Source organism: Natrix helvetica, assembly GCF_964273705.1.
Source record: "Natrix helvetica genome assembly, chromosome: 5".
NCBI classification, from domain to species: domain Eukaryota; kingdom Metazoa; phylum Chordata; class Lepidosauria; order Squamata; family Natricidae; genus Natrix; species Natrix helvetica.
Window position 1 is genome coordinate 7,466,742 of NC_138551.1, and position 16,273 is coordinate 7,483,014.

Sequence of the window (16,273 nt, forward strand, 5' to 3'; positions counted from 1 at the left end):
AGCTATCAGGTTAGCTACCCCACATCTGCAACGGCCTCCAGCACCAAAGGCTCCAGCCAGACGTCCCTTCCGAGGAAGAGGCTACGCTCCAAGGATACCAAAGTGCTACACCTGCAACCGTGTGGGACATGACACCCGGGATTGTCCCCAACGAGTTCCAGCTCCCGCCACGTACCAGCCCAGAGGAACAGATTCCAGAGGCAGAGGTAGAGGCGGAAGACAAGGTCGTCGTGGTCCAAGGCGTGATCCACAAGCTCCGCTTGCGACACTGGCCATAACCAACGTTCCACAACCTGATCCAAAGTTCGACAGACGTCTTTTGTGGACTTTAGATAGTGGAGCAGCTGTGCACGTTACCCACAGAAGGGAACTTTTCACAGAGATGGGCGAACCAGAGCCCGAGTATCGAGAACTGTATTCCTTCACCAACCACACTTGCAAGGTTATGGGAAAAGGAACTGTTTACATTGAAGAGCTCGATACACACATCCCTGATGTTTATTACATACCTTCAGCAACCAGTAATTTGCTTAGTCAAAGTCACTTGTCTAGAGAGTTAAAGTTCCAGGTTCACCACCTCGAAAAAGCAAGTTACTTAGTTAAAGATGGTGATATTGTTGCTGAAACCATGCTGATTGGTGGTGTTTATTACTTAAAGCCAAAGCCTAAAGGGCAAGCACAGGCAAGTATGCAAACTCCAAAAAGGCACAACGCAGACCCAGAGAGAGTTGTCCCAGAGAGAGAAAGCGTTACTGTGCCAAAGGCTCCTAAAGCCAACAAACAAAGAAAACAGAAACAGATTGCTCAAAGCAAGCCTGAGGGTCCTCATGAAACTGTTAATGTTGAGAATTCACTAACTGGTAAACCTTTGCATTCCAGGTGTATTCACAAGTGGCACAGAAGATTGGGGCATGCCAGTTTCCGTGTTCTTAGAAAGATGCCGGAGTTCGCAAAAGGTTTGGATCTAAAGGGGTGTAAGGTGTTTTTGGATTGTGCGGTTTGCAAAAAGGCTAAATCCAAGGCGGCTCCAATTCCAAAACACGCTACACGCCGGTCAACACGCATTTTTGATTTGATACACACTGACATAGTGGGTCCTTTCCTACCAACACTTGGTGGCAGAAAGTATTTTTTAACAATTGTAGATAATCATTCTAGATATGGATTTGTATATCCTATGAGAGAGAAATCTGAGACCTTTCAGATCTTTAAAGACTTTGCAGCGTTTGTTTCTACACAATACCAAGTTCGCATCGCCAGAATCCAGAGTGACCGTGGTGCAGAATTCATGTCTCAGCGTTTCCAGGACTGGATGCGTAAGAATGGAATTCTTCATCAGACATCTGCTCCATATACACCGGCTCATAACGGAGTCGTAGAAAGAAGACAAGGGGTTCTACAAACCATGATGCGTTGTCTTCTAGAAGATGCCAATCTCAGTAACGCATACTGGGGTGAAGCAATCAAGTATGCAAATTACATTGTCAACCGTACTTGGAGCAGTGTAATCAATCAAACTCCTTTCTACATGCTGTATGGCTACAAGCCTGATCTCAAGAACCTCCACATTTTTGGTTCATATGCTATGGTGAACACTCCTATAACTCAAGGACCAAAGAGACTAAGATTTATGGGTATTGATGATAATTCAAAATGGTACAAATTCATTGATACTAAACATGTGATTGTCATTTCACAATCTGCTAATTTTGAGGAAGACATTGACTGGTCCAGGATTCATTCCAATGATCCTGAAGTTTATTTTCCTAGAGATGGTGTTCCAGATGCCACGCAGCCTGATGACAATTTGCAGGCAGATGTTCCTTCTACCAGCTCTTCACAACCTGATGTTCCGTCTTCGCAAGCCGCGGATGCTGATGCTAGCGACGAACGTGAGGACGAGGAGGATGATGATGATGATGAAGACTGGTCTGTTGTTCCTAGACGCTCCAAGAGGGCCACAAAAGGAATCCCTCCACAACGTTATTCATGGCAACTGACAAAATCACCATTACCTTTGATTTGCAACGTTACTCTTCCTCCAGAGACATTCACACAAATCAAACAGCTTCCTGATTCAGAACAAGACAAATGGTATGATGCAATGCAGGATGAAATGGACAGTTTGAAGAAACTTAATGTATTCACACCTGCAAAACCTCCAGCAAACAAGAAAGTCATTGGCACCCGATGGGTCTACAGAATCAAGAAGAAACCGAATGGTGAGTCTTTATACAAAGCCAGACTTGTAGCTCAGGGTTTCGCTCAACGTTATCCTGAGGACTACACAAACACTTACTCACCAACAGTCAGAACTGAAAGTGTAAAAATTGCTTTAATCACTGCAACTATTCTTGGTTTAGAAGTTTTCCAATTTGATGTGGACACAGCTTATCTACATGCAGACCTAGATGAAGAGATCTACGTGAGAAGCCCTCCAGGATTCCGAAAGCAAGAAGGGGATACCTGGTTCCTGAACAAAAGTCTTTATGGTCTGAAACAGTCAGGTTTAATGTGGTATTTATGTCTTACTGACAAACTAAATTCAATGGGCTTTATTAAGTCCGAAACTGATGAATGCGTGTTCACAAAAAGATCTAACAATGCATATGAGATAATTCTTGTTTATGTTGATGATATTGTTTATATTGGTCCAAATAAGAAAATGACTGAGATTTTTGCTAAAAGTTTGCAGAGATACTTCACACTAAAATCTTTAGGACACATTAGCACTTATTTAGGTGTTCAAATTGAAAAGACACAGAAGGGGTTTAGTTTTTCACAAGAGGAGAAAATTGACCACATTCTACATCATTGCAACATGAAAGATGCTAGCACAACAAAGACACCCATGCAAACAGATTTTCACAACTTAACACATGAACCAAGTCCTGAGTTCGAGGATCAAACACTCTATCGTTCAGTCATTGGTTCACTATTATACATTAGTAGTTGGACCAGACCTGACATCGCACTTAGTGTTAATCTTTTATCACGACACGTAGGTAAGGCAACACAATTTCATTGGTCATGCATTAAGAAGTTGTTGAAATACCTGAAACACACTAAGCACATGAAGTTATTGCTAGAACCAACACACACTGATCAACCAAAGCTGATTTGTTTTGTTGATTCCGACTGGGCGAGCGACAAGAAGTCACGCAAAAGCACTTCTGGTTACATGATGTTCCTAAATGGTTGTCCTGTTTACTGGCAAGTGAGAAAACAGAGTTTTGTTTCATGTTCATCTACTGAAGCTGAATATGCTTGTGTTTCAGATGCTTGTAATTCTCTAACGTGGTTTGATGCTTTGATCACAGATATCTGGACACGTCCGATTCGACCAATCACCGTGATGGAAGATAATGTATCTGTTGTTTATATTTCTGAGTCACATTTTACAGGTTCTAGGTCCAGACACATTGACATTCGTTATCAAAACACAAAGCAATTAGTTAAGCAAGGTTTTGTTAAATTGCAATATGTTTCTACACATGATCAGATTGCAGACATGCTTAACAAACCACTCGCCGCAAATCAACACGAGTATCTGCGAAAGAAGATGTGCCTTAATTGATGATTTGATGACGTCAGCCCAGACTAGCAAAAGAAGGGGTGTCACGATGTTAAAAAGTTTGCTAGGCCTGAACTGCCTGAATTGACACTCAAGAGTTAAACTAAGAAAGCTTTATTGCGCAGGTCATAAAACAAAATGTTATCTGAAAGTGATTTATTGCGCACGCGTTAAACATTCCAAATTCCTCTCTTCTTTGTTCGGCAGCCAACTTTGGCAAACGTAGCTTTCATTATCAAAATGTAACCAATTAGTTATTTTCTGTTTCATTTACTTTTATTATTTTATTATTAAAGTTTGTTTATTAATTAGAATATTTTAAAGACTTATTTTTCTCAATATCTCAAAAGATATGCGGAAGGGAATCAGCCACGGTCCATTGATCTCTAACAGGGTGTTTTTCCCCTGACATGCAGTGTATTCCATTGTCCAACTATATTTTTCATTCATTGGTTATTGTTCCTTTGCAGAAAAGCAAAAACCAAAAAGCCCTCAAGAAATCTGGATGTGAAAGAGTAAGACAAGTGGTCCTCAACTTACAACCTTTCATTTAGTGACCGAAGTTACAATGGCACTGAAAAAGTGACGTCTGACTGTTTTTTCACACTTACGATCTTTGAGGCATCAAATGATCATCTGACCAAAATTTGGGAGCAAAAGCTTACAGTATCACACTTGTCATAGAGAGATACAGTAGATAGATAGAAAGATAGATAGATAGATAGATGGATGGATGGATGGATGGATGGATGGATGGATGGATGGATGGACGGATGGATGGATGGACGGACGGACAAATAGATAAACAAATATGTAAGTAGGTCAATGGATGGATGAAGAGAGAGAAAGATAGGCAGGGAAGTATGTAAATAAATGGATGGATGGATGGATGGATGGACGGAGAGACCAGACAGACAGATATGTAAATAGATCGATGGGTGGATGGATGGATGGATGGATGGACGAACGGACGGACAAATAGATAAACAAGTATGTAAATAGGTCAATGGATGGATGAAGAGAGAGAGAGATAGGCAGGGAAGTATGTAAATAAATGGATGGATGGATGGATGGATGGACGGAGAGACCAGACAGACAGATATGTAAATAGATAGATGGGTGGATGGATGGATGGATGGATGGATGGATGGACGAACGGACGGACAAATAGATAAACAAGTATGTAAATAGGTCAATGGATGGATGAAGAGAGAGAGAGATAGGCAGGGAAGTATGTAAATAAATGGATGGATGGATGGATGGATGGATGGATGGATGGATGGATGGATGGATGGATGGATGGATGGACGGAGAGACAGACAGACAGATATGTAAATAGATAGATGGGTGGATGGATGGATGGATGGATGGATGGATGGATGGATAGATGGATAGGTAAATAGATAGTGGGTGGGTGGGTGGGTGGATGGAGAGGGAGAGAGAGAGAGAGAGAGAGAGAGGGAGAGAGAGAGATACAGTTAGGTAGGTAGATAGAGTGGGTAGATTGATAGGTAGGTAAGCAGAGATTGATAGACAGACAGACAAGCAGGTAAGTAAGTAGGAGAGAGGGGGGAGAAAGTTCATTTAACATAGTAAAATAAAAGATTTTAAAAACACAGGTTAACAAACTACTACTACTACTACTACTACTACTACTACTACTACTACTAATAATAATAATAATAATAAAAATTAAATTAAACTTCTATGCCACTTTACTCTCAATGACTCCGGCAGTCCACAATAATAGAAGTAATTTCAATAAAACCAATGAAACATAAAATATAAACATGCTGGGCCCAAACAAATGAATCGCGTTAGAGCTTGCTGGGATGGCCTCCTTCATATCACATGTTAAGGATTTGTTGCCAATAACATTAAACACCCCATCTGGGTTCAATTCCTGTAATTACTTGGCAATATTGACTTATATTGCAGCAATAAACAAAAGATTGCCTAATGCCTTTCCTTATTCTGTACTAGCCGATAACCAGGCGTTGCCAGGTATTTATTTACAGGGAGAAAACATCCGGACCAAACGTAATTTCTAATGTTGGGTGTTCCCCCTTACCAGAGGGAGCCCCCTTGTGCAGTACTGTGAAGCCTTTACCATGGCAACTCTACTGTTCTGTACAGTAGAAGCCATTTTAAGGCACAACAGGCTGAATCTTAACAGAACACACATCCCTAGAAATGTTAGGAGTGTTAGGGGTGTCTTACCCCAACAGTATTTGTTCCCAGAGAGTAAGTCCTCTGTGTACCAAGTTTGATTGAAATTGCTTGACGCGTTCCAGAGTTATGCTGGAACACACATACACACAGCCACTTTTTTATATATAATGGTATGGCTAGCTGATGAGAGCTAAATAGCTTGAAATAGATCTATACTAGTCTCCCTTTATTTATTTATCAGCACAAATACAACACAAATATATATATTTGGGCATACCAGGGGTTGTAACACAAATACATACATACATACATACATACATACATACATACATACATACATACATACATATATATATATATATATATTGTTTTAATCATTTTTCAGGCTAGCTTTAAGACTCCTTAAGTACTAATCCCAACTAAACACTACTCAGGTCTAACCCTATTTATCTTTTGAGATCAGCTATGGGTTGCCAGCTATGATAGTGATTTGAACTACAGGGAGTCCTCAACTTAACGACCACAATTGAGCCCAAACCCTATGTTGCTAAGTGAAACATTTGTTGAGTGAGTTTTGCCCCATTTTACGACCTTCCTTGCCACAGCTGTTTAGTGAATCCCTGCCAATGTTCAGTTAGTCACATGGTTGTTAAGCGAATCTAGCTTCCTCGTTGAGTTTGATTGTCAGAAGGTCGCAAAAGGGGATCACGTGACCCCGGGACACTGCAACCGTCATAAATATGAGTCGGTTGCCGAGCATCTGAATTTCAGTCACGTGACTATGGGGAGGCTGCCACGGTCGTTAAGGGCGAAATATGGTCATAAGTCCCTTTTTTCGGTGATGTTGTAACTTTGAACGGTTCATTAAATGAACTGTTGTAAGTCAAGGACTATCTGTATCCAACCCTATTTTATCCTACTCTGGGTGAATCTAGCTGCTACTTACTGATGTAAAAGGAGTATCTTATCCCCTACGCATCGAAATAGTCATTGACTCACAGCCACAATTAGGACAAGAATGTCTGTTGCTAAGCAAGACGGTTGTTAAGTGAGGTGCATCTAATTTTACGACCCTTTTGCCACAAGTAGAGGTGACAAACTCCCATTGTCAAGAACCAGCAGGTAAAACCAAACATTCATTCAGCGAATGACTGAAGTTGTTAGGTGAGTCATGCAGTCGTTAAGCGAACCATTTACCCAATGACCAGGCTTGTCAGAAGGATAGGCTAGGATAGTTTGCAAATGAACGATCAAGTGACTCTGGGATGCTGCAACGGTCATAAATGTGAGGACTGATTGCAAGTCACTTTTTTTAGTGGTCCCTTGCTGCAACTTCAAATGATGGTTTAAAGTCAACCACAACCTATATTTCACCGTCTTCTTGAGTCAGTCAAACAGTTGGTAGACCAAATTCTCTACCCCAGAAATACACAAAATACGGGTAGTCCCCAACTTACAACAATTCATTTAGTGACCGTTCGAACTTACAGCGGCATTGCAAAAATTGACATGACCCTTTTTCACACTTATGATCATTGCAGCATTCCTATGGCCACGTGATTGTCATTTGCCAACCATACCAGCCAGCTTCTGACAAGCATGGTCGTTGGGTAAATGGTTCACTTAACGACTGCATGACTCACTTAACAACTTCAGTCATTCGCTGAATGAATGTTTGGTTTTACCTACTGGTTCTTGACAATGGGAGTTTGTCACCTCCACTTGTGGCAAAAGGGTCGTAAAATTAGATGCACCTCACTTAACAACCATCTTGCTTAGCCACAGACATTCTTGTCCTAATTGTGGTTGTGAGTCAACGACTATATCGAAAGCGTAGGGGATAAGATATTCCTTTTACATCAGTTACATCAGCTACGTCACGTGATCCAAATTCAGCCGCTGGGCAACTGACTCATATTTATGACGGTTGCGGTGTCCTTAGGACATGCGGTCCCATTTTGCGACCGCCTTACCAGCAAAGTTCAATGGGGAAGCTGGATTCATTTAACAACCGGGTTACTGACTTAACAACTGTAGTGATTCACTTAACAAACAACTGTGGCAAGAAAGGTCGTAAAATGGGGCAAAACGCACGTAGCCACTGTCTCACTAAAGCAACAGAAATGTTAGGCTCGCTTACGTCGAGGTCTATCTGTAGAAGTGAAATTAATCCCATGGTATTGCTTGTATGTATTTCCAGCCAAGAAATTAAAAGACGCTTGCTCCTGGGGAGGAAAGCGATGGCAAATCTAGACACAGTGATGTGCGGTGAGGTTTATGGCTGGTGAGGCTGGTGACGTCATCAGGAAGGCAGGGAATGGGACCACGTGTGCTGGAGGCTCAGGCTGCCTCAGCCTCTAGCACACGTGATCCCATTCCCCGCCTTCCTGGGCGTGCTCTGCTGGCTTGCGCTCCGCAGTCCTTGAAAGCGACTGGGGAACGACGAGAACCTTCCTGCCTCTGCTGGACTTTGCGCGCTCCTCGCGACTGCATATTGCAGTCGTGAGGAACGTGCGAAATCCAGCAGAGGCAGGAAGGTTCTCGTCGTTCCCCAGTCGCTTTCGTGGCTTCGTCATCCGGGAGCGCCGACAACATTTCTGCCTCCGAAGCTCCCGGGCGTGGCCGGACGGATGTAGCCACAGGGACGCCGAGGCAGTCCAGGCGGACGAAAGAGCGAGCGAGGCAGCCTGATCCTCGGTCGCTCGCCCGCCGGACTGCCTCGGCGCCATTCTGGCTATCTCCGTCCGGCTGCGCCCGGGAGCTGCGGAGGCAGAAATGTTGTCGGCGCTCCCGGATGACGAAGCCACGAAAGCGACTGGAACCCAGTCGCTTTCGTGCCTTCGTCATCCGGGAGCGCCGACAACATTTCTGCCCCAGCAGCTCCCGGGCGCGGCCGGCCGGATGTATATAATATTATAATATATAGTATATAATATTATATACTATTATTTCATGAAGAGAGGTGAGGCTCTGCCTCCCCTGCCTCCCCTGACCGCACATCCCTGTCTAGACAACATACTAAAAAGCAGAGACATCACCCTGCCAACTAAAGCACGCATAGTCAAGGCTATGGTTTTCCCAGTTGCAATGCAATAGAGGCATGCATAAGTGCACCAATGTGTCTACTGTCCCTGTCCTAAGGTCCCTTTTTATTTGTAGCCTTTTCATGGATTCAAAAACATGTTTATACTTTTCCTGTTATCTTATATATGCTTGACAAAACAAATAAATAAAAATAAAAAAATGTGTGGTTGTGGAAGTTGGACCCTAAGAAAGGCTGAGCGTCAAAGAATGGAGGCCTTTGAACTCTGGTGCTGGAGAAGACTCCTGCGAGTCCCTTGGACTGCAAGGCCATCCAACCGATCAGTCCTAGAGGAGATCAACCCTGACTGCTCTTTAGAAGGCTACAGAGGAAGAGGAAACTCAAGTACTTTGGCCATCTAATGAGAAGGAAGGAGTTACTGGAGAAGAGCCAAATGCTGGGAAAGATTGAGGGCAAGAGAAGAAGGGGAGGACAGAGAATGAGGTGGCTGGATGGATCACCGAAGCAGTAGGCATGAGCTTGAATGGACTCCAGAGGATGGTAGAGGACAGGAAGGCCTGGAGGAACGTTGTCCATGGGGTCGCAATGGGTCGGACACGACTTTGCAACTAACAACAATTCCCAGTCCCACTTAGTAAGTAAATCAGCTACTGGAGAGCTTCAAAGTATTGAAGGTGGGGGTGTTTAACCCTTTCCCTTCTCTGATGTCAGCTCCATCTCCCTCTTCCTTGATGCTTTCCAAATACGTAAGCAGAGAGGCAGCTTTCAACCTGTGCAATTTGTGGTGGGGCTACCTGTAGATGAGAAGTAACCCAGGGATCTCACCAATCTGGCTGAAGATACTCACAATCGCCTTGCTGTGTCGGTCGAACGTGGCTTTAACAAAAAGGGCCCCGAGGGCAAAACCCAAGGTGTCGTCCGTGTTGGAAATGCACGTTTGCCAGCGAGGTGTGCAGGACTCCAGAAAAAACGAGACAGAAAGAAGGAGAGTGAGGCCCAAAGGAAAGTGGAACCACGGAGTTTTAGAACAAGGGTCACCAACTTTTCGGATCTCAGGGACCACTAAATTCATAATTTAAAATCCCGTGGACCACTAACAATGATCTGCCTAATGACTGGCTGGGTGGGCGTGGCAAGGTGGTCGTGTGACTGGGTGGGCATGGCCAACTCGATGTCACTCATGTCGAGGGGCACCTCGCCAGCCTCTACTCACCCCTCCCCTCCAAGCCACTCCTTGCCTGCTCACCCGGGCTCCTTCGGGCCTCTACAGGAAGGAATTGTTGGAGCTAAGCAGCCACCATGAGAAAGAGTTGGAAAAACAGCTCAGTTCAAATTGGATCTGACCGAGAAGGAGGCTCAGCAGAAGCACCTCACTGAGGACTACGAGCATAGGCTTTCCAAGCCGAGGGAAGACCTGCGGGAGTGCAAGGCCAGGTACCAGCGCCTGGAGGCTCAGCAGGCTGAGATGGTCAGCCAGTTCCAGGCCATGATGCAGTCCCACTGGAATGAGGCCCTCCGGCTCTTCACCACCAGAAGCATTTCCCTCCTGCCTTCGCCCAAAGCCCCACACCAGGAGGCTGAAGCAGACCCCAAATCGGAATTTCTGCCCCCCTCCGACCCATACAAAAAGACCCCGAAGGGGGAGACTCTCTGCAGCAACACAAATGTTCACTGCACATATCCAGCCCAGGGGCCATAGTATGAGGACACCTGATTTAGTGCAAATTAAAAAATGCAAATAATTTTTCTGCGGGCCATCAAAATTTTCTGGTGACTGCTGGTTTAGAGGACAAGTGAGTTAAGGATCCATGTTCTTGGAAGAAACTGCACAGTGGTGGATCTTCACCCACGGAAGATTCCTCACAGAATGCAGAAGACCCCAGCACAGGTCAGAAGTGGTTCGTTTTTAGATCACCGAGCTAATGTGGACTTCGGGTACCAAGATCTCCACTGGTTTGCAGACTGGAAGCTGTTTCTGGTGCTGCCCAGAAGAAGGCACTCCCAATTGTCTGTTTCATTCCCCTAAAGTAGGGATCTCCAAACTTGGCAACTTTAAGACTTGTGGACTTCAACTCCCAGAATTCCATGCTGGCTGGGGAATTCTGGGCGTTGAAGTCTACATGTCTTAAGAGTTACCAAGTTTGAAGATCCCTGTCCTAAATAGCAATAGCAATAGCACTTAAGACTGGTATACACAGGGCTTTACAGCCATCTCTAAGTGGTTTGTAGTGTCAGCCTATTGCCCCAACAATCTGGGCCCTCATTTTACCGACCTCAGAAGGACGGAAAGCTGAGTCACCCTTGAGCCTGGTGAGATTTGAACTGCCAAATTGCAGGCAGCCGGCAGGGAGCAGAAATAGCAGTACAGCACTTTAACCACTGCGCCACCGCAGCTCTAAAGCAGTGTTTCCCAACCTTGGCAGCTTTAAGATGGGTGGACTTCCACTCCCAGAATTCCTCAGCCAGAATGTCTGGCTGTGGAATTCTGGGAGTTGAAGTCCACAAGTCTTAAAGCTGCCGATGTCGGGAATCGCTGCTCTAAAGCATCTGTTTACCTTCTTGGTACCGTACAAAGTCTCCAACAGCTTCTCCTGGGCCGTCTCAAACCGCTGATCGAGGCTGGAAGCTGTCTTCTGAACCAGATTCCAAATCAAGTAATTGTTCAAAACGCTAAAGAAGAAAGATAAACGAACAGATAAAACGATCGCTCGGGCCTCCGAAAGCTGGTTTATTTAGAGCAGTGGTGTCCAAGCTTGGGAACTTTAAGACTTGTGGACTTCAACTCCCAGAATTCCCCAGCCAGCATGGCTGGCTGGGGAATTCTGGGAGTTGAAGTCCACAAGTCTTAAAGTTCCCAAGTTTGGACACCCCTGATTTAGAGGGTGTAAAGTTGTGTAAGGACAGGCTAATCTCGAGGCCTATATTTGATCAGGGTACTTGGCATCTGTCTGCTCCAAACCCCCCTCCTGTTCCATTCCACACAGACAACTGGTGGCATCTCAAGGTTCCCTTCTTAAAATAAAGTTTGGCCGACTCATTGAAAGCATTGCTTGGTTGTCCAGAAGCTAAAAACCGCCGGAAGAGAAGAAAACTCTTTGCTTGATGCTGACTTCAAAACTGAGGACCCAGTGGTGGGAAGTCCCGAAGGTTCTTTTTCAAAAGGCAACGGGACTTTGAAACCCCAGCCTTCGATTCAGCCGTGGGTTCCGGCAGAGATTATTGCCAATTTGCTCAGGGACGCAGCAAGCGGGCGGCTTGATGCGTGCCTGCGCAGTACAACTAAAATTACTCTGTGCATGCCCAGAAGCAAAAAACAAGCTGGCGGCATCTACAGCACCATCAGGAGAGCTGGTTCAGGGGGCGTGGCAGGCCTGGGTCGTTGCCGGTTCCTGCGACCCAGGCCGCCAGGCTACTACTGGTTTAGCCGAACCGGGCCGAACTGGTAGGAAACCATCACGGATTCAATTAGGACTGAAGAAGCGTCCTTCTGGATGAGAAGTGAAACATTTTCAAGGAGAAAAAAATAATCCTTCCAGCAGTTCCAAGAAGGTTCCTCATCCATTCACACCACGAGTGGGCTTCAAACATTTTAGCAACGGGTGTGTCCATGGTGGGCGTGGCCTAGTCGGCCTCCTCACCACAGCGGGGGGCGTTGGTGTTGAGTTAGCCATGAGTTAGAATAAAATAGAATAACAGCGTTAGAAGGGACCTTGGAGGTCTTCTAGTCCAAACCCCTGCCTAGGCAGGAAACTCTACACCACTTCAGACAAATGGTTATCCAACGTCTTCTTCAAAACTCCCAGTGTTGGGGCATTCACAACTTCTGTTGGCAAGTTGTTCCACTGATTAATTGTTCTAACTGTCACGAAATTTCTCCTCAGTTCTAGGTTGCTTCTCTCCTTGATTAGTTTCCCTCCATTGCTTCTTGTTCTACCCTCAGATGCCTTGGGGAATAGCTTGACTCCCTCTTCTTTGTGGCAACCCCTGAGATATTGGAACTCTGCTCTCATGTCTCCCCTAGTCCTTCTTTTCATTCAACTAGACATACCCAGTTTCTGCAACCGTTCTTCATATGTTTTAGTCTCCAGTCCCCTAATCCTCTTTGTTGCTCTTCTCTGCACTCTTTCCAGAGTCTCCACATCTTTTCTACATCGTTAGTAAAAAGTCCACCCATCTTAAAGTAGCCAAGGTTGAACTGCAATGTAGCAACATTTAGCCTAGTGTTTTTAAACCCTGGCAATTTTACGATGCGTGGACTTCAACTCCCAGAATTCCCCAACCAGCCATGAGTGTCCACCCATCTTAAAGTTGCCAAGGTTGAGAAACACTGGACTAGGCGGCCCAAGTTCTCCATCTTTGTGCCATACATCCAAGAACCCTTCCTTTTCCATGTCCAAAGATGGACTCCATCCAGAATTGCCGGAAGCTTGGAATGTGCGTTCTCCTGATCATTACTGGATGGATGGAATGTCTTTCTCGGATACCTTTTGTCAGTGTTATTGATGAGGTATGACACCTGCTCCAAATACTCCTTCCCGTAGACCACCACCGGCTCGGCATCAGTTAGTTCTAGTGGTGCGAGAAAGTATGAGATGAAGTCCAGCCACTCAACAGCAGGGGCAAGAACCTGGAGAAGACATGAAGAGATTCATCCATTCATTCATCTGTAGAGATTCTCAGCCATCCTGGTCATGGTTGTCCCAAAGATGCTTTTTTCAAGAGGCAACTGGACTTTCTGGGTTTTTTTTTTCTTTTGAAGATGTTTCGCTTCTCCTGCAAGAAGCTTCTTCAGCTCTGACAGGACAGAATCCTTCCATTCCCCACTATCCTGTCAGAACTGAAGAAGCTTCTTGGTTGAGAAGCGAACGTCTTCGAAAGAAAGAAAGAAAGAAAGAAAGAAAGAAAGAAAGAAAGAAAGAAAGAAAGAAAGAAAGAAAGAAAGAAAGAAAGAAAGAAAGAAAGAAAGAACAAAAACAAGCAAACTCTGGGTATAGCTTGAGATTCTTTCTTTCTCTCTCTCTCTTTCCCTCCCTCCCTCCCTCCCTCCCTTCCCTTTAAGAGTCCAGTTTTGACTTTACCAGTAAATTACTAGAGAGGAAGGTTGAGTTACGTGTCACCGCCATGCTGGACATTGGAACCGGATATGGTGACATCCTTCCCCAACACGGCACCTTCGGAGAATAGATGGACTCCAACTCCTATTATCCCCAGATAGCATCTTCTCTTTGAGGATGATTGGGTTGGCAGAGGAGGGAGCAATTTCCCAATTAATTAATCCTGAGGACGCCCAGTTGGGGAATACAACCTAGTCCCGTGATGGAGAACCTGTGGCATGCGTGCCAGAGGTGGCATGCAGAGCCCTCTCTGTGGGCACCTGCGCCATTGCCAGCTGCTCTTCTGGTTTCCAGCACATAATCTTTGCGGGTACCACAGCGCCAGAAAATGGCCTGAAAATGGCCAAAAACCAGGCAGTTTTCTGGCCTTTTGGGGGCCATTTTCCAGCGCTCTGGTGCCACGAAGACCATTACAAAAACAGCCTGAAAAGGGCCCAAAAAAACGACCCCAAAATGCCCCTAAACTGCCCCATAACCAGCCAAAAAACAGGCATGTGCATTCCGATTTGGGCACTTGGTGCCGAAAAGATTCGCCAATACTGACCTAGTCTGTAATTTCCACTTACGACTAAATGCAGATTTTTTTTTCCCCGGCGCCAATGTTTTATGACGTTCTTTCTTTCCCTGGCATTGGCTTTATTTAATGGGCATTTTCCTAATTAAGACTTCTGGAGAACAAAGAAGAGAATGCTTCACTCGCTCTTAGGCAGCATTATGATTCATTATTAAGAAAAGCTTGGCATTCAGAGTAGTGGCAAATGAATTCTGCATACTGTCACTTTGCTTAATATTCTCGGCTCGACTATTGCTCCCAGCTCAAAAGATAAGCTCTGGCATGTCATTTTCTCCTTTCATTTTAATTTTCTCTCGTTCCTGTTCCGGTTAACAGCTCTGCCTTCGTGCAAAGAGTTCTCCTTCCCCCACTTCCCCAACTCCCCAAGGAGTCAATCAGGCCTCACCCATCGAAGCCAAATGGCCCTTCTCAGACTGAAGCATCCCTGCTACTCAATACATAGGATTTTACTTGTCTCCCGGTTGCCATGGTGGCACGTTGCTTGGCAACCCGCGAGTGAGAGGAAGAAAGCTGCTCCCGCCTTCGAACTGGCCGGCGCTCAAAGTGAGAGGAGCAAAGAGGCGTGATGGAAACCAGGCCAATCGGGACGGCTGAAATGATGGGAACCGTCTATTGGCAACAGTGGGTGCCCGAGCGATGCAAAATAAAGCAGTAAACAAAGAACTGGATAGGTGGATTGGCACCGCGGTCTTGGTTACCGAATTAACCTAATTTTCTGAGTCCAACAAAATAAACGTAGCCCTCTAAACTAAGCCAGGGAGTTGGGTGTGCCCATGTCACGCTCTAAAAAACTTAACCAAGGGTAGAAGGTTGCGTGAATGCAACCGGTCTTCCGGTGACCTAGTTATGCATACGGTGTAACCTAGTGGGGTGTGGATGAACTAGATTTGAAAGTGGCAGTGGGGAGGGCGGGGGTCGTGGGTGGAGGATAACAGAGGCCTAATCTACTGCTGTGCGATCTGATTTACCTCAAAGCAGAAATCATATGGATGGATTGAAATGTATTAAACCGATGCAAAAGGTTTTATGGTCTCGTTTTTCAAGTAGCGGCTGAAAGGTGCTATGAAAGGGGGAATTTGCGTTCTCTAGAAAAGCAGTTTTACTCTACGGTCTTGGATCCTCAAATGACCACCATTTGGGAGGGGTCTGCTTGGTTCACGGCCCCTCCCCCATGTTTGATTCTCTCTCTCTATCTCCGTCCCTCCCTCCCTCATCAGTCAGTCAGTCAGTCAGTCAGTCAGTCAGTCAGTCAGTCAGTCAGTCAGTCAGTCAGTCTGCCTGCCTGCCTACCTACCTACCTACCTATCTATCAATTTCTGTCTGTCTATTTCTGTTTGTCTGTCTGTCTATCTATCTATCTATCATTATATCTACGGTGTCTGTCTGTCTGTCTGTCTGTCTGTCTGTCTGTCTGTCTGTCTGTCTGTCTATCTATCTATCTATCTATCTATCTATCTATCTACAGTATCTATCTATCTATTTGTCTGTCTATCTCTCTATCTATGTCTGTCTGTCTATCTATCTATTTATCTATATCTATTTATTTATCTATCTATCTCTGTCTCTCTCTGTCTATGTCTGTCTGTCTGTCGATCTATCTATCTATCATTATATCTACAGTATCTATCTATCTATCTATCTATCTATCTATCTATCTATCTATTTCTGTCTGTCTCTCTGTCTATTTCTGTCTGTCTGTATGACTGACCGACTGTCCATCTGTCCATCCATCCATCTATCATCTATTTCTGTCTGTCTGTCCGACCGACCATCCACCCATCTCTGTCTGTCTATTT

At 45.0% G+C, this 16,273-nt stretch overlaps 1 protein-coding gene across 1 annotated transcript in view; it reads right to left on the minus strand.

The window, feature by feature from the left end:
• ECE2 (endothelin converting enzyme 2) overlaps window positions 1-16,273 on the minus strand; it is a gene marked incomplete at both ends in the record, with an annotated part of 82,768 nt that overhangs the window by 24,337 nt on the left and 42,158 nt on the right. Inside the window, 3 exons of the mRNA XM_081956301.1 lie at window positions 9,637-9,747; window positions 11,345-11,459; window positions 13,274-13,416. Of these exons, the coding sequence (XP_081812427.1) occupies window positions 9,637-9,747; window positions 11,345-11,459; window positions 13,274-13,416 (369 nt within the window). The remainder of the gene's footprint in view (window positions 1-9,636; window positions 9,748-11,344; window positions 11,460-13,273; window positions 13,417-16,273) is intronic.